Source organism: Balaenoptera ricei, chromosome 14 (assembly GCF_028023285.1).
Source record: "Balaenoptera ricei isolate mBalRic1 chromosome 14, mBalRic1.hap2, whole genome shotgun sequence".
NCBI lineage: Eukaryota > Metazoa > Chordata > Mammalia > Artiodactyla > Balaenopteridae > Balaenoptera > Balaenoptera ricei.
This window is the reverse complement of record NC_082652.1, coordinates 33365876-33384926: the sequence shown is the minus strand read 5'-3', so window position 1 is coordinate 33384926 and position 19051 is coordinate 33365876. Positions and strand designations below refer to the sequence as shown.

Genomic DNA, 19051 nt, shown 5'->3' with positions numbered 1-19051 from the left:
ACAGCCCTTTTGTTCAATGACTGCAAAGCACACTCTTTTTCTCTTAAGAAAAGTCGAACGGGTAATTGTATTGGAGGTGAAGTGCAATGCAACCAAACTGTACTAACTTGAACTTTTAGCCAAATCAGGAGAAAACTCACTAATTTTCTTTTCCTCTAGAAGATAAACAGATCTCCTACCATGCTCTGGAAGATACAAACATGTAGAGCTACATTGCTGAAGACATAAAAATACAACTTACCAACATTTTAATCTGACCAAAGAAAAATTATTGCACCAAATTAACACCCAAGAGGAAATTTATCCCTTAGCTTGCTACAGTATAACCTCAAAATTATACATGACATTCTGTGTATATGGAGCCTTAATTGCAAAGAAACATAATTAAGTGAAAACATGCAATTCTTTCCCCTATACTCTAATAATCCCTTAGCTTTTAACACTTAAAGTTTGCTATAACCTTCTCGCCTGTCTTGCTGACGAAGTACATTCTGCAGTCCCCCAACTTATAAGAACGCAAGGAGACACTTCTGGTTTCCCTCTACGCCCTGTGCAGATGGCAGAGAGACATTCCACCACTGAGACGTGCTATTTCTACAGGTTTAGATTTGTCTTGTCATCAGTGAGGACCACAGAGCAGATTATAGAGTCTTTCACTTTCAAAATGAGGAAATGAAGGTCAGAGCAGTGAAGCAGGGTTGGGATGAGAGGAGAGCACAAGTGTCTGGGCCCCTGGCAGGTTCTTTCCCCCATTCCTTCCTGGAATGATAACACCAACCAAACACACAAACAAGACATTCTTCCCAACAAAAAGCAGAGTCTGCGTTTTTGCTAGTGTTTTTGTTTTTACCTCTGAAGAGAATATCCAAGTCAATATCTTCTTTTCCTTTGATTTTCAAACACTTTGCCTGCTGTACAAGTCTGGGCAAAGAACAGAAATAAAACCTAGATTCATTATCCTGTGAGGTAGGGATAAATCATGACAGCAGCACAAATTTAAATAGAAATCACAGGGCAAACAATAGTGAATTAGCAGGTATTTTTGCTGTACAGAGCCTTGTTAGAATTTTTCTTCAATTTAAGATTTAAAAATACACTTTTGTTCAGAAACTGTAAGTTTGAAACCTGAAACTTGAAAGCTCCCAACCCCCCGTTCTATTATAGCAAAAAGTTTCTAAAACTCTCTGGAGAATAACCTCTTCAGATTCTGAGGAGGCGCTATTAGGGATGGTAGGTGATGGTGTGGTAGGTGGTAAATAATAATTGCTACTGATGATTTCTGTGCTTATTTTAATCAGAAGATTATAGACATTGTGCTCAAACAACTGTACAAAGTAATTTAGTTACAATGTTGAATGTCAGAGAATTAATTAACTTTTAAAATTCTCCAGAATACAGTAAGGACTAATTCTGTAACTCTTTCATCACGGAACTTCATTAAAACTTGAGGCTCATAGTTTGTAATGAATACAGAAGTTTCTAAAATGAAACTTTTCTGGTGTTGCTAATTACCTAGTAATTAATTTTAGGTAGACAGAACTTGAGATGGCTCATTAATTTATCTGCAGTATTTAAGATTTTAATGAAAATGATAATACCTTGCTTGGCAAATATATTTTCTGATTGCACTCGGAGAACTGCTCTCTCATTTTATCTTCACTGACAAGCTGTTACGGTAGGCATGCCAGTACTGTTTCAGTTTTTGTTTTAGATGAGGAAACTGATTCAGTTACTAAAATCTTACATAGAAACCTAAGTGACTGGTACATAATTGGAGGCAATTTTATCTGTATGTTCCAAAAACGTGGATGTCATGATAAAAACACATTCTATTCATCAGATACTTTTTAACCATGAAGAGTTTTTTAATCAAAAAAGCAATTAACTGAGAAAGAATTTCTGTTGAAATCCCACCTTTGGACCTTAAAAGAAGGTCCTACACAGCCATTGTGGCGCACACCAGCCTCAGGTAGTTAATCTCCTGTGGTGCAAGCAGAGACCAGTCCACACAAAACCTGGGTCTGTGTCTTAGGCCCTTGTGCCCTGGGTTTGAGGCCCAGCGTGAGCAATTAAATTCTAGAAGCCTCAGCTTCCCAACCTGCAAAACCAAGATGGTACTTGCCTTACAGGGTTTGTTTGGAACAATCAGTGAAACAATATGTTATAACATAGTCTACAAACTCTTATGCATCATGGTCATGCATAAAAATATATGGAATATTTTTATTAATTCCATATGTTTAATTTCATTATATATATAATATATACTATAAAATTATTTATATATCTCATCAAGATTTATCTACATTCTTGTAGGAAAGAACATTAATGGTGGAAAGAGGGCTTAGCCCTAAGCAGCAAGCCTCTGGGGGAGAGAGCTGGTCAACACGGGATGTCAGAGGCACATGTGCACAGTAAAGTCATTTTACAAAGGATAAGATGGAAAAGAAAAGAACAATTTCAGCTCTGCTTACATCTTTTTGGCAAATAGTTAGGTATTTCCCCCAAAACTTTACAAATTGTATGAAACTTGAGTTGATTTTCAAACCATCTGAAAGCATCCCTCTGCAAATACATGCTGATGAAGATGGCAGTTCTATCTTAGAAAATTAAAAAAAAAAAAAAAAGCCAGTATGCCTTACATAACTTTGACGAGGATTTTATAAAGCAATTTAAAAATAAATCAAATAAATTTACTGAGTGGCTTTTTAAACAAAATGCAAGGTGCTGCAATCAATCACAGATATATTTAGGAATAGTTCTTGCTTTCAAAATTATTACATCACCAGGGAGATACACCAAGTCAAACGCTGTAAACCAGCGGTCCCCAACCTTTTTGGCACCAGGGACCAGTTTCATGGAAGACAATTTTTCCAAGGACCGCGGCGGGGGTCGGGGGTGGAGAAGGAGGCGGGGCTGGGGATGGTTCAGGCAGTAATGTGAGTGACAGGGAGTGATGGGCAGCAGCAAATGAAGCTTCGCCGGCTCACCTGCTGCTCACCTCCTGCCGTGCGGCCTGGTTCCTAACAGGCCTCGGATGGCTACTGGTCCTTGGCCCGGGGGTTGGGGGACCCCTGCTGTAAACTGTTCAGATTCAGTTACATCTCCTGAGTGAGGCAGGTGCCTGCTAAGGACTCCCAGGTTCTTCATTTCATTTAACCTCATTTCATTCTCACAAAAACTCTGTAAGGTAGGTGCAAGAGGCTAGGAATCAAGAAACTGAGGCTCAGAAATATTAAACCACTTGCCCATCTTGGGGGCACAGTGAGTCAGTGGTGGAGCCAGAGTGCAAACTCAACAGACTCCAAATCCAGGCTTCCTTCTATCCTACGCATCATCTTGCAGGAACGGAGGGTTTCCTGAGTGTCTGCAGATGGCCTGGAGCTGGAGATGTTGACACAGGTAGGGGAGAGAACGGGAAGGACAGTAGTGTTCCCGGGGGCTGGAGGGAGGGTGCGGCTCTGTGCAGGTTGGTCGGGAGGAGGCTGGGGATGCAGCCGGGTCTGTCCTGAAAGGATGGGGACATGGGTGACCGATGGGGCCACGAAGGTCTAGGGAATGAGGGTGGGAGGAAAGCAGGAGCGGCACAGACCAAGCATGAGCAAAACGGAAGGGAGAGCATTTGGGGACACGAATAAGCCAGTCAACTGATGGGGCTGAAGCATCTGCACTGTGCAAGGAAAGGAAGGACCAGAGGTGGGGCTAAAGGAATTGGCTAGAGCGGAGCTGGGGAAGCCTGGCACGCTGCTCTCAAGCACTTGGGCTTTATCTTGACGGCAGTGAAAGAAGCCACTGCAGCACTGGCCTTGGGAGAGTCTACTGCACATGGTCAGAAATGTCTGGAGGTGATCAGGCCAGTCATGTGCTGAAGATTAATATTTCTTTGTATTTTAGCTGAAAAGGTAATACCACTAAAATCTCAGCTCTGACCATTTCACCAATTCTTCTTAAAGCCCAGCCTCCACCTTCTATGTAGTCATAATAGCTAAACAACCTTCAAAACCTTTTGTTAATAGAATCACTGTTGCTGCAGCAAGTGTCAAGCTACCTGTCTGTCTGTCTGTGATTCGTTTTAGAGGAGTGCACGTGACCATCAGTGCTTGTGTTGGAGAGACATGCCCCTGCCATCCCGTTGTTTTTACTATCTTTACCATCCGTTGGTCTTTACTATCTGTTGTTTTTCCAAATGACTTGTCTTTTCCTTAGGATTTTGCTACTTCCTTGAAAAAAGGAGCTGCATGTTAGCTGACCCTTCTTCTATGCTTCCACTGCTTTTAATGAGGCAAATCAGTGGCTACTGCTTTGTGCTCAATAAATGCTAGGCCTGAACCAGATGCCTAACACGAAGGAGGTAATATATGTGTGTGTTGAAAAAGACAGAGAGGTTAAGTAGCTTGCCCAAAGTCACACAGCAAGTAGAAGAGCAAGAATTTGAATTTAACTCAGGTTAGTCTACATGTAAATAAACACCTTCTAGAACATGAGTTGGAAAACTACAGTCCACGAGGCAAATCCTGCCGTAGCCTGTTTTCATAAATGAAGTTTTATTAGAACACAGCTATGCTCATTGGTTTACTTACTGTGTATGGCTGCTTTCATGCTACAACGGTCAAGCTGAACAACTGTAGCAGAGATCTTACAGCCGGCAGAGCCTAAAATACTCACTATCTGGCCCTTTATAGAAAAGGTTTGCTGACTCCTGTTCTATAAGGAAAAGGTCCCTGAGGCCAAATATATACACACAATCTGTGATTGTTTCACATGGCTATTTTTTCCCAAAATTGCCCTAACAATTGTATTTAGGTATAACTTATAATGGGACTTGGAAAGCAAATATTGGGCTCCGACTGCTTTTTATTTTTAGACAAACTGTCCAAGTCCAGCCAACATTTCTTTGAGCTTTTCCTACCTGCAGGTGTCACATTCGGCCGAGCTGGTGTCTGTCACCAAGAGACATAAGCTATCTGAGGATACAGGTGTGTCCACCGCCTACCTTCACACAGAGCAGACTGAGAGAAGGGCCGCAAGGAGGAGATGAAGAAACCACGATGGAGTCACAAAGTAAGAGGGGGTTTTTTGCTTTAAAGGTCCGAGAGGTTAGAGAACACCTTCAGGAGGACATGAGCTTGAACCAGGCCTTGAAGCAAGTTTTACTGAGCGAAGTGCAGAGAGGGACCCTGCAAAGGCACAGACACGTGGAGGGTGGGAGTGAGAAGAATCAGTGGTGGGGCTGGAGGGTGACGAGCTGGGGTGCAGGCTGCGGGCAGGTTACGAGTACCACACACACTTCCTACGTGCATCCACACCTATGTGCTCTTGTGTGTAAGGACGTGGGTAAATGTGAACTTATTTACAGTAAAGCAAATGGATCGAGGACCTGCAAGACTCCACCAACAGAAAGAAGAATTCGTACCATATGTTTAGTTTGTCAATAAAAGGTAATTAAACTTAAAAAAATACTGCATTATAAAGCATCAATAAACGATATGCATACATGTGAAAATGTTTACTGCAGCATTATTTATAAGAGGAAAAATACTGGAAACAAACTAAATACCTGTCAATAGGGGAATGAGTTGAATAAGTTCGTCCACACTACGGAATATGATAGTTATTAAAAATAGTGCATTGAATCCACTTGTGTTGATATGGCAAATTATTCATGACAGGTTGTCAAATAAATAAGACATATTCTTAAGCTAATATCTTTTATTGTCAGACTTTCTTTGAGCCAACAATTAATGTTTTCACATGGTTTTCCATAAGGAAGAAGGCAAATTTGTTTTTTCTTTGTGGGTAGACTTAGTTGCTTAGGTCTTTATAACTTTTCCATATAAAAATAAAAGTCCAAGACCAGAGTATTTTTCTTCTGGTCATAAATGCTGATTTATCTACAGGTGCCTTGTTCAGAACTCCGTTATAAACTTGGGATAAAATATGTGTGTACGTTATTAAAGCCTCAGCGTTGAATGTCTGGGTGCTTTAAAGGTTTGCTCCTGTGTTAAACTTTCAGGAACACAGCATCCTTCCTCCGTGTTCAACATGGTTATATTATAAGCTGTCCAGAGTGATACAAGCTAACCTTCAAAGAAACATTAACAAAAAAATGAATGTAATTAAAAAAAAAGAGTGACAGCCGTAAAAAGAAATGAAATTGAGTTATTTGTAGTGAGGTGGATGGACCTAGAATCTGTCATACGGAGTGAAGTAAGTCAGACAGAGAAAAACAAATACCGTATGCTAACACACATATATGGAATCTAAAAAACAAATGGTTCTGAAGAACCTAGGGTCAGGACAGGAATAAAGACGCAGATGTAGAGAATGGACTTGGGGACACGGGGAGGGGGAAGGGTAAGCTGGGACGAAGTGAGAGAGTGGCATGGACATATATACACTACCAAATGTAAAATAGATAGCTAGTGGGAAGCAGCTGCATAGCACAGGGAGATCAGCTCGGTGCTTTGTGACCACCTAGAGGGGTGGGATAGGGAGGGTGGGAGGGAGACACAAGAGGGAGGGGATATGGGGATATACGTACGCATATAGCTTATTCACTTTGTTATACAGCAGAAACTAACACAACATTGTAGAGCAATTATACTCCAATAAAGATGTTAAAAAAAAAGAGTGAATGTGTATCTGCATATCTGTATGTATACGTAAACAGAAAAAGCGTAGAAAAGATCATGAAAACCTATTCACACAAGTAACTTCGGGATGCAGCATTAGAGCTAAGGAGTGGAGAGTGAGAAATTATTATTCTTAAAAACTTCTATATTACCTGAATTACTGCAGTGGGAATTTTATCATATTTTTATAAGCCTACGAGTTATGCTGTTTGATAGGAAAACACCTGAGTATTAATAATGTTTTTAACTTTTATTTTTTCTTACTAATCTATATTTTCTAATTTTCCTATAATATACAAGCATTGCTTTAGTTATAAGAAAAAACTGACATTAAATATCACAACTTTACTATTTACAATAAATAGGAAATAATTATTTTAAAGCCAGATGAAGTATGTGGATGAGAAAAAATGCCCGCTGTTGCTTAGGCAACAAAGTTTTGTTTTTCTGGGGATTGGGAACACCAATATTTCCTTGACGGAAGAAACCACGGACACTTCAGCACACACTGTTCTCAACATTTAATTACTAAGGGCCCGAGCCAAGGCAGGATTCCAGAAATCCAGAGATCCACAATAAATCATAAAATGCCTCATGAAAATCAGCATAGAAGGATATTTTTAAAGATGTTTTTAAGGCATACATTGGTTATTTTATCGCATTTTAGCAAGACTATAAATTTGTTTAGAAACACAAGACTACAATGAAGGTACCAGAGGCACAGAGGCAAGTGGAATCCAGGAGGCCAGGCCCTTTCATCGTATCAGAGCTTCCGTCTACACCCCTGAGCTGATCTTGACAGGCCGGTTTCGGTTTCAATTTGCAAAACAGTCCACAGAACCCTTTAACTTGTCTTAATGGTCTGGATCTGCCTATGGTCTCCAGGAACTTAAGGTGGGTAACTGTTGAGACCAAGGTCCCCTTTCACCCCTTGTCAGTTACCACCATCTGTGAGTCTCTCTTCCATTTGGTTTACCTTTATTTTCCCTCCTCCGTCTCCTCTCCCTGAAAATACGCTCCCCGCGGGGATGGGAGTCGTCGTTCCCCTCCTGATCTCTGGCCCCTAAGGCACCCCCGGGCCACAGCAGACGCTCTGCACGTACCCGCTGGATGAAGAAACGTCAGTGCCGGCAGTGAACGAGCTCAGTGCCTGGGCTGCGGGGATGAGCCGTCCTGCCTGAGCTCGGATCCTCATCCCGCCACTTACCAGCGTGGGTTGTCTTACCACTAAGTGAAAGCTTAATAAGAACAAGGATTTTAGTCTGTTTTCTTAACTGCTGTATCACTGGAGTTTGGAACAGTGCCTTTCTAAGGGTTTGTTCAATGGATAAATGATGAATAAATGATCCGGCTATGGTCAGGATCCTGAATTCAGGGAGGTACGTGCCGTTCGGGTATTTATAACGCCATAAACCAGCTCTGTTCCGACCTTGCTCTGGGGGAGGAGGAGGGATGGGATGGTGAGCAGAGCAGTGACCCAGGGTCAGAGGGCTCGGGGCTGCCACTAGTGACAGTGTCAATAAGGGACTAAACTCTTGACTTTAACATCCTTATTTCTCTGTTGTAGAAGTTGGACGAGATCACCTTCCGAGTCCTTTCCCACTGTAAAGCTCCAGGATCGTCACACACTTGGCTGGAGGTCCCTCAGAGTCCAGCGGGAAGTATGGAGTGGGAGGGGGCTGTCCGGACGGCCGGGGGCTTTCTGTCCAACCACGGTCCTCCACAGACCCCGAGGACCCTGGGTGTCTCGGTGTTTTGATCACTGCTCACTTGATTAAGGGGTTTACTTTAGTTCCGAATAAATAGACAAAGGGCTAAATTTCTATGTTTGGTGCAAAGATGTGTGCTACAGACACAGCTAGAACCAGTCCAACTGCAAGACTTTAAGATCAACAAGTTTTATAAAAATGGAAGAAAGATATGGAATTATTATTTCAATAGTTTCTTCTATGTTCCAGGCCCAGTCATACATCTATATCTATCTGCATCTATACACCTCTGTTCAAAAACCTAAGCCTCGGATATTATATTCATTTTACAGGTAAAGACATTGAGACTGTTATGGGAAAACAAATGTATGTACCTGAATCAGTCAACTACGATTCACTAAGAACTATAATGCGAACAGTGGTGAAGGAAAAATGCAAGCATAATAAAAACTGCTTCTCACGCCTTAGCAGCCTCCAATCTTTTTGAGAAAATAAGGCACGTGTGCAAAACAAGTATCAAAAAGGCTCAAGGAGACACAAAGCGTGGAGCAGACCCAAAGCACAAGGAAGGGGCCTCGCTCTCATCCGATCCACACCCCAGGGCCCAGCAGAGTCCTGGCACCGCGCGGGTGCTCAACATCTATTTGCTTTGTCAAGTACCGGCTAAGTGTCAGGCATTGAACTAGACGTGAAAAATACGCAGATGTGTAAAACACCATCTCTAAGGTCAAGAAGCTCACACGGGGAGCTTCCCTGGTGACGCAGTGGTTGAGAGTCTGCCTGCCAATGCAGGGGACACGGGTTCGAGCCCTGGTCTGGGAAGATTCCACATGCCACGGAGCAACTAGGCCCGTGAGCCACAACTACTGAGCCTGCGCATCTGGAGCTTGTGCTCCGCAACAAGAGAGGCCGCGACAGTGAGAGGCCCGCGCACCGCGATGAAGAGTGGCCCCCGCTTGCCACAACTAGAGAAAGCCCTCACACAGAAACGAAGACCCAACACAGCCATAAATAAATAAATAAAATAAAATAAAAAATAATAATAAAGCAAATAATTTAAAAAGAAGCTCACACGGGCTGAACTGCTGTGGAAAGTTTCAAGACAGAGATGAGCCTTGGAGAAGAGAACACGCAGCAGGAGTAAAGGAGGCAGGAAGAATGGGAACAAAGGCACCCGCGCAGGAAGAAGAACACGATTGCGGATGGTGACAGGGCGTGAGTGGGAGCCGAGAGGCTTGGCCTCCGAAAGCAGAGAATTTACGTGGGAAGGATCAAGAGCAAAGGCTGATGGACTCGAGGAAACCTCTTTAAGGACTTGGAAGGTTCATACACAAAACAACCAGCTAATACTGGTTAAATTCTGAGAACGGACCTCACAGAAGGTAATCTGAGTCGTGAAAACAAACTAGTTGGCTCATAGCAGAGCAGTTTATTACAAGGATCATTAAGGAGCTACTCCACTGCCTGCCATTCTCTGTGATTACCATAATTCTTCCCAGCCATTTTTATTGCCAATATAGGCCTTTGGGAAGTACGTTAAATTTATAATATGGCAGGCATTAGGAAAAACAAAGTGAGCTTTATTAGGCATTTTCTTAGGTTTTCTTAATAGCCATGATTGAATATGACAGCTCTTTTAACTAATGGTCCTGCTGACTGTGTAAATTAGAGGCAGAAGTTGTTATTAAAGAATACCCAGGTGGATGGGGAGGGGGCCTGGAAAAAATGTCCTACACAGGCCCGGGAAGCCAGCTAACATAATATAGGGGGTGGGGGGGGCAGCTGCATTTCAAGTAATTTTCTTACGATGAAACTGTTTTAATGAGTATAATTTTATTCTCTCGTTGCAGATCGAAGCCTTTAGTACCTATTACAAAGAAACGTGTTCAGGTGGAAGTCTTGCATTATATAGTATACATAAGAATAAACAGTTTGGGGCAAACATGGTTGAGATTCTTCCCCTTCAGTAGTTCTGTTTTCACAAAATAAGAAATAAATGCCTCACAAGATGACCCTGAGAATACTGAAAAGCAGTAGAAAGTCTAAATATAAACCCAGCCAGGCATTTTCAGAGCCTCCAACTGCCATTCTTTTGCCAGCCTGATGCCGTTGAAAACATGTATAGGATTTAGGGTCAGGTAGTTCTGGACTCAGACCCTACCTTTTCTACTAATTATCTGTGTGGTCCTGCACACTTTGCCTAACCTCTCTGAACCTTCAGGTGCCTACGTTATAAAACCAGAGTCAGAATACTTTCCACGCACAGAGTTGTTGTGAGGATGAAATAAAATTCACAAGACCATGTATGTGAATTGTTCAGCACAATGCTTTGCGGCACAAGCTAATAAGTGTATGATATCAGTATTAGTATTATTGTTGATAAATCTCTTGTTACTATTATCAGTTTACTGAACTAAGAATATGCTGGATTTAAACAGAAGACCTATGTCCTGGATTAGCTACTAGTAAGAACCTCTACTTCTTCACCAATAAGTGACAATACTATATATACAACATATATATAGTTGTATATATGTATATACAACATATACAATATAACAACAATAATGTCTGTTTTGCCTAAATCACAAGATTATGGGGAGCTTTTAAAGGTAATGTATCTGAAAACTATAAACTGTCAAACAAATTAAGGTATCCACCCTACAGTACGTTCCCAGATGAAAGATGCTCAAGCGTTAAGGTCATTTGCCTCCGTTTAATGCACCATGAGTATAATACTAATCACTCTACTAGCACCAAGAAAGGGAATATATTTACAGCATACAGTTTTTCAGTAATGGCGACCTATTGTGAATCTCTTTAAAATTATATTAACATGCAATCATACTACTATGAAGATGAATCCTATAAACATTTAGCAGTATATAATCCACTCAAATTCATAACCTGACCCTCTACTAAGAAAATGTGAACATAAATAGACTATTTCCACTACTAAATCATGGAGACTTAAAATTTACTAATAATAACTCCCCCTCCAAAGATTAACATGAGAACAAATATACTTTCTAAAACTAAACACAAAACTGGGATGCAGTTAAGGAAAATACAAAATACCCTAAACTTTGGGCAGCATCTAATTGATTTTGGAAAAAGGTCAAGAGATAACTTTATATTTTGCACTGGAATTGCAAGAAGTCTGGAGATGCTAAGGTGACAGCGTTGCTTGTATAAGAAGTTAGAGCAGGCCTGTCCAGGGCTCGGTGACCATGGATGCACTGGACGCCAGAGGAAATTAAAACCCTGATTTTCACTAATTTCACCCCCTTGTCTATCCTTGGACACGTGCCAACTACAAATTGTTCTTCCTCAGCACGTAGAAGAGGGGAGATGGGATTTCAACATTCTCCTCCACCTGTACATGGTATCTTGTGATTTTAAGAGCAAAGGTTTGGGTTAGAGGAGAGGCAGCCTCAGGAGATTGCCACAAATAAACTGTGAAAAGAGTTGAAATAAATTTTAGCTGCTCGTCATTAGCCTACATATTCTTCCTTGTCGATTTCCTTGTTCTCTTTTTTTTCCTTGAGCTGGAATTCTGGACCACGAACAGGAGGTCATGGGGATGGAAGCAGGTCAAAGTGAGCATTACTGCCAAGACCACTTACCCGAACATCGTTTTGTTGTGATGACTGGTTTAAAAAAAAAAAAGAGGACGGGGATTGCAGTGCAAGAATGGCTTTGGTCTTGGGATGTGAAAGAAAAAGAAGGCTTAACAATTCGAGACGTGGACCACCGTGACACTTCCCCTCCTCCGCGCAGCCGCTCACACAGCTCTGTGCATTCACGAAACAGGATCTGACAGGATAGGATCATGTGTAATTTTTTTGCTTGGTTATTAACTAACATTCTCTGCTTTTTCTATCTGTAGTAATTACGCTTATTGGATGCATTTCAGTGCAAAAACCCTTCAGAACGGCAAAGAACACAACAATGTACTGAAAGGCGAGTTAGGGACGGGCGAGCCATACACCTGTGCTGAAGAGAAAGGCCGGGCTAACCTCCAAGAGAACACGACGGAGTCATCGTTTTTTTAAAGCAGTTCAAAGAGCTGTTTATTCTCTCTGACTTTTGACATTGAGCATGAATGTCTAAAATGTTTACAAGAGACGCTGAGTTTTTATTTGGGGGGGGGAAGATAACAGAACAAAAAGAGTAACAGCAAATGGATGCACTGGTCTCTGGAATAAACAAGCGCTGTTCCCTGGAAAACAGTTTAAAAAGAAAAAAAGAAAAAACTCCCTCAACTAGGAAATGGAAAAGCTGTTCGAGCTCTCAGCCACTTGAAGTTGTAAACGGTGTGGGTGTGAAAAGCAGTAAAGAAAAACTAGACCCTGTACAGTTCCAGCAAGAGGAGTGGGTGGAGAGCAAAGGAGAAAACGCAGGGTAACATGCGGCAGGGGAGCTGCGCGGTACCCGGAGGAAGAGGATGGGGCGCGCGCGGCGGAGGGTGACGGGCGGCCCCGTGCACAGCGACCACGCTCAAAATCAGCTGCTTAACGAAAATGCAACGTCTCTGAGATGCTCTACAAGAAGAACAAAATGCACAGTCCAGGATGTAAACTCCACGTGAAAAGTGTGTCCTAGGAGCCAAACTCTCCCAGTGAACAGACCTTGGCAGTAAAGGAGCATCCACGCTGGGACCGAAGGGTGAAAGGGCAGAAAGGGGTTCCTGGAAAGTCTGCCCCCGCAGAGAGGCACGCACCTTCCTCTCCCACGTGCTGAACGGGAAGGGCAGGGCTGGGCGAGGGCTGGGCGAGGGCTGGGCGTGGGGCCGGGGGTGGGTGATGGTGGTCCGGAAAACCAGCAGCCCCTCCCGTACCAGCTCCTCCAAAGTTCAACCTTGAACGCCAGTGCCTTCTGCCTGCAGCGGGGGCCTGAAAAACACCCACTTCTCACCTCTGCCGAGCCTTTCATGGCTCCATCTCTGTCTGGTCTCCAATTATTTACTTGTAGTTAGATTCTCCTGTGTTTATAATTCCCAGCATGGAGGATGAAACTTTTATCTTAAAATGTTATTTATTTACTCATTTAGGTTAAAAAAGAGCAAATAAGGTTGCATCTGTAGCTTCTTAGAAAATGATTATAAGTAAATAAAAATTGAGAACTGATCCTTAAAGTCATAAGTTTACACTTAGGAACAAAAGGATGATGTGCCATCGATAAATCAAAACAGGAACTATTCAGAGTAAGGAAATCGTATCTGAGGGACTTTTGGATTAAAGATGACAAGTACCAGGTGAGCGAGGGGATCCTGATGGGACCAAGAGGATGCGAACCCTGGGCCACGTGCCCAGAGAGATGCCACCTGTGAGATGACTCCAGAGATACAGGGAGTCTTACAGAATTTACACGTGAGATTTGCTTTCTGTTGCCTACGTACAATAGCTACACTTAGAGGTAAATTCAAATTTTTGAGGATGAAGTAAGAAAAAATATTTTTAAAATAAACGTCAAGGCTTAGATGAATTCTATGAGCCAGTGAACACAATAATATACAGAATAAAGAAAGATTCTGAAGAAACACAAGAAACTATTATCACCAACAAATTTGTTCTTTTCTGTTCTACACGCTTTACTCTCTGGTTCACATTTTCAGAAGTTCCTTACCTGGACTGGCTGTTCCCCTTTTCATGTTTTCCATTGAACTTCAAACTACAGAGGTTTTTCGATTTTGAATGTGCGGAGTCTGAGTCCACATTTGCCTGTGTTTGTTCTCGCAGACGATCGTGAAGCGTTGCCTCCTTTTTCAAGTTCATGTCCGAATACGGGCAGCCAAAGGCACTGGTTTGTATAAAAATGAGAGCACAGGCATCAGTTTAGGGTGATACATCAGGGCTGTACTGTCATTGGAACAGACGTACATCCAATATTGAAAAGCTGAATAGAGACATTCTCCTTTCACTGAACACACTCAGGTTAAGTTTCTTTTCATATTGCCCTTTGTGAAGATCTCAGGTGCCAGACCATAGACACCAGTCAGCAGACATTACAGGTACAGTCATCAGCAATACGGTTTTCACAATCTAAAACACTTAAATATCTAAGGGACTTCCCTGGTGGTCCAGTGGTTAAGACTCCGTGCTTCCAACGTAGAGGGCTCGGGTTCGATCCCCGGTCGGGGAACTACGATCCCACATGCCGTGAGGCCAAAAAAAAACAACTTAAAAATCTAAGAACAACCTAAAGATGTACATCCAATGGAGCAACGAAAATGTCATGTAAACACCTAATTCAGTTTGTATCCTCCAATATTCAAGCTCTAATTTGACTACCTGTATCACAAAATACTATGGGGTAACTAAACATCTTTACCAGTATCAGAGAATATCATGCTTTTACTTCTTATCATTCATGTATCCAGAAATAGTGTATCTGGATGACTGCTTCATCCTCCTGAAACCAGCTAGGAAGTTTTGTGTTTGAACGTGAAGGGCCAGTTGTGGGTGAAAGAGGAGAGACCACAGTCAAGGCTGAATCCTGACTCCAGGATGTGTTAGGAGGCTGACAGCAGGCTCAGGGCAGAGGCTCTGGCCCCTGCCACAGGTGATCAGTTGTCTCCGGTAGATTTCTGTGCCCACGTTCCTGTCCCCAGAGGCCCCCAATCTCTGTGCTGCCGGGAACGAGGCAGATGCTGTCAGGGGCCGACCAGGCAGGACGGCGCCCCGCCCACAACCCTGAGGGAGCTGGTCCACCGAGCTCCGGTTCCCCTCCAGTGAAATGGGAAAATCAGATCCAGCTCCTACGGGCTGTTGTGACCACGAGGAATCACACACGCACACACACACACACACACACTAGTGGTAGCTGCTCTCATTACGACAGTGCTGCCATCCTTTACATTTGGGGAGCACAGACTCAGATGCATCAGTATCTTGGCAGTTGGCTCTTTTTTTAGGAATTCGCTTCCTGCTTACTATAAATTTGCTGGTATACGGTGCATAATACATCCTTTCTGATACGTGAAAGTTTGCTTTTGCTATTTTAAAGTCATGATAAAATCAGGGAGCAATGCAGTTTCCCTCTGTTTTACAGCAGACTGAATTTTCCAGGGAGCACTTATACACAGTCTAACCTCAGAGGACTTCAGTACCAACCTGTATCTAAAACGGGCCTTATGGAATTTGGGATGGGGTGGTTCTGATAACACCAGCCTCGCCCAACATGCCAGGGTGGACCTGTACTTTGCCAGACAGGGGCGCCCCTGTGGATGCATGTTCTGTAGTTAACATTAATTGGCACTATTTCTTAGTTTATTCCGTTATTGATTCAACAACCCACTAACTGAGCATGTGCTACATGCTAAGCACTCTGGAGAATATAAATCTAGTGAAGAAGTTGGGATATGTACCAAAAAAATACAATTTATAATAAGAACAAAAGCTACCCCTATTGAGTGTTTACATGGACCCATTGCAATACAAGGTGTTTTACATATATCATCTCTAATATTTAGTACTAAATACCCAAAGATGGTATTGACCTATTTTTTTCTAGGTTAGAAAACAGGCTCACACAGGATAAGCAATTTCCCAAACTTACCTGGCACCTTCTTGGGAAACCCCAAAATAAATCACTTAATTATGAGCATCAATCACGTGGGCAGAAGTGGGAAAACATTTTTAGCACCATCAAAAAAAAAAAGGAATGTAATTTTTGCGCAAAGTGTAGCCAAGGCAAGCATTCACAGGGAAAGCAGTACAGGGTTTGCCACGGTTAATGTCTAGGGGAAAATAAGTCAGCCCATGCTGGGTCCTGGATGAGAAGTGCAGAGGTGATAAAGCAGTTTCCAGCAGGACCAATTGGTTTAGGCTGCAGCATATGAGATTTAAGGGAGATTTTTAGAAAGAACTTTCCGCAGATGAAAATTGAAAGGCATTAGGCTAACCTAAGGGAGATGGGGAAATGTTTATTTTAAGCACAGCTGAGTTTTCATGAAGACACTATCACTCAGAAGCTTTGCTATCCATCTAATACATACTCCCAATTTGAGGTTTTTTAATGATCATTATGGTCATGAATTTTCTAAATTTCATATAATTACCGCACATGACTAGTGCTGCATGACACTCATGCTGTCTCTTCCTCAGGCTTATCTATCCAGTATTGTAGAAGCTACCATTCATGCTCTTGTTCAGTACTTGCTTAAGTTGAGAGAAATTTTGTTTCCCTCAATCTTCATTCATTAATCAATCCTTTTACTCATTTAAACATTCATTTATTTCCTAATCCCATTCTAGCTCTTCTTTGTCTCTCGGGTACTCAGGCATGCAAAACTAAATGCAATGCCTCGGAGCATCATTAGAATGGAATATTTCTCGATTGTGGGAGGCGACGCATATGAGAAAGTATCTCAGGATTATACAGATCAGAAAAAAGCATGAAGTTCAAAACAATATACTGGGTTGGCTAAAAAGTTCGTTCTGGTTTTTCCGTAACATCCAAAACGAACTTTTTGGCCAACCCAATATTAAATGACAAAAACATATTTTGCAGAAGATGCTGGTGAAGAACCTGAAAGAAGATAATGATGGGAGACAAAGGAAGGTACGAAAGGAGCGTGATGAGGGGGCTTTCGGTTGCATTGTCTGCACCATTTTCAACCTGGGCTCTGCTGTGAACAAGCTTCTGGATTGCAACACTGTGCTTACTTATGTTCAATGCAGAGAAATATTTTTGTTAAAGAGATGACATTCCAAATGTCAGCCTGCCCTCCTGCACATGCAGACCCTTACTCATGCGTGTGTGTGTGTGTATGTATGTGTGTTTGGAAGAACATACATGACTGCATAAATCTGTACACATAGGAAAAAACTGATTGAAATGGTTGTCCTAGGTGTGATACAACTACTTAAAGCTTACTTTTGATTTAGCCAAATACTGGGGGAAAAGGTTCTGAAGACACAGTCTTTTTAGAAAATTGCTGACATAAGCTGAAATTTCTATGACTTAAGGCTCTGTTGGTCAAGGTAAAATGATAGCTTCTGACGGATAGGGAAGTGACATATTCAAATTTAAGCTCATAACGGACGAAGATAAGGAGGCATGAAAACTGCAGGCCAGGAGGGAAGGCCTGAGCGGGCGTCCTGGGGGAGGCGGGGCTCTTCTGATCGAGCAGACCAGCTCCCCATCCCTCCTTAATTCAACATGTGTTTGCTGTTGGCAGGAAAAGAAGGAAGAGATAGCAGGAACTATACAGTTTTTAAAAGTCAGAGACAGTAGAATATTGGGAATTTTATACAGTTCAACCAAGTAATTTATAAAATATGTCAGGCCCAAGTTCATCAGCAAGACAGATGAATAGAGGGTGAATGCTAAATAAGCAAAAAACTGCTAGGCAGCTGCAGACAAACTTTAAAAGAGATTTTTGGAGAGAGCTAAAAACCGAGATCCTAGTAGCCCTCTTCATAAATAGAAGGAAACATAAAAATGGCTGCCATTAAAAATACTAGTTTTGCTTTTCAGAATATTTAAGTAGAATTTTTAACATCTGAGGAGAAATAGAAAAATAAAACTGTATCAGTATATATTTTTTTCCTTAAAAACTGTCGTGCACTCCTCTTAGGAGCAGCGTCCTTGGCTGCCCCCCTGCTGGTTGTAATGGGGCAGGGGGCGGGGAGGGGGCACTGAATCACGGCAGGCGGTGTCACGCCCGGGAGGGTCCTCGGCCTCTGAATTCTCCTTCCTTCCACAGCAGGGGCACCTGATTCCACAGGTTGGTGCAGTTTCCTCATACTCTCAGGACCAGTCCTGATCCGAGGGACAGAGGCCCTACGTTCCTACTTGCTTCTTGCCGGGCCATCTCCCGTTAGGAGGCCCTCTGCCTCCTAATCCCAACCTAGGCAGCCAGGACCCCCCACTTCCCCGATACCAGCTGGCCAGTCGCCTATGTGCTTCTCCCCCTGAATTATTCTCTCCTACTGTGCTTTACCCACTGGCTGGGATCCCACCTTCATTTTGGATTCTTCCCGTGCAGCTCCAATTCCAAGAGTCTAGATAGCACCTGCTGATTTCCAAACCCCCTGGACTCCAGGTTCTGCTCATCCAACCGTATGATCATCTTGTATCTACAATGTTTTCATCTCCTCATACCCAAGCAGCAAGTGTGGTTCCTGCTTGTCTCTGACTACTTTGTTTTGCTGAAAATAATGGGCCATGAACTGTCAAATCTTGGGAGGTGGACAGTCTGGACCACGAGGTTATTACTAAGCTGTCACCACACACCTAATTGGTAGCTTCCCAACCCCTGTGCAGCTACGCCCTCAGGGTGGCCGGAGGGGCCTCAGGCACCAGAGTCCTTCCAGCCACAGCGGCCTCCTCCAGACTCTGAATTCCCTCCCTTCCCAAGTACTGATTAGCATTTTCTCTCTGTGACATGACGTTATAAGGGTAGGGAGGCATTACAAATTTAAGCAAAATGGCAAAGATGAAAGAGCCCCTTGGGTGCTGTACTTCAAAACATAAATACAAACACAGAGGTCAGCGATATTTCAGGAAGAGTGTCAGGTCGTTGACAACCTTTTTGCTGATCCAGAAAAGTGAAGTCATCCAAAAAAGGCAAGTAGCTCCCAGGAGGAGCCCTGATCTAGGAATATGCCCTCACATAGCCCAGGAATTAGGGATGTAGTTAAACTGTAAAGAGTTCTCTAATGCAACTAAGCCACCCCTCCGGGAAGCCCACTGCCTTTTGTA

At 42.7% G+C, this 19051-nt stretch overlaps 1 protein-coding gene across 1 annotated transcript in view; it reads right to left on the bottom strand.

Annotated features, from left to right (window-relative positions):
* The window catches only part of L3MBTL4 (L3MBTL histone methyl-lysine binding protein 4), a 292044-nt gene that overhangs the window by 83189 nt on the left and 189804 nt on the right, over window positions 1-19051 (bottom strand). Inside the window, exons 13-14 of the mRNA XM_059893784.1 lie at window positions 13970-14143; window positions 851-921 (exon numbers count right to left, since the gene is read on the bottom strand). Of these exons, the coding sequence (XP_059749767.1) occupies window positions 851-921; window positions 13970-14143 (245 nt within the window). The remainder of the gene's footprint in view (window positions 1-850; window positions 922-13969; window positions 14144-19051) is intronic.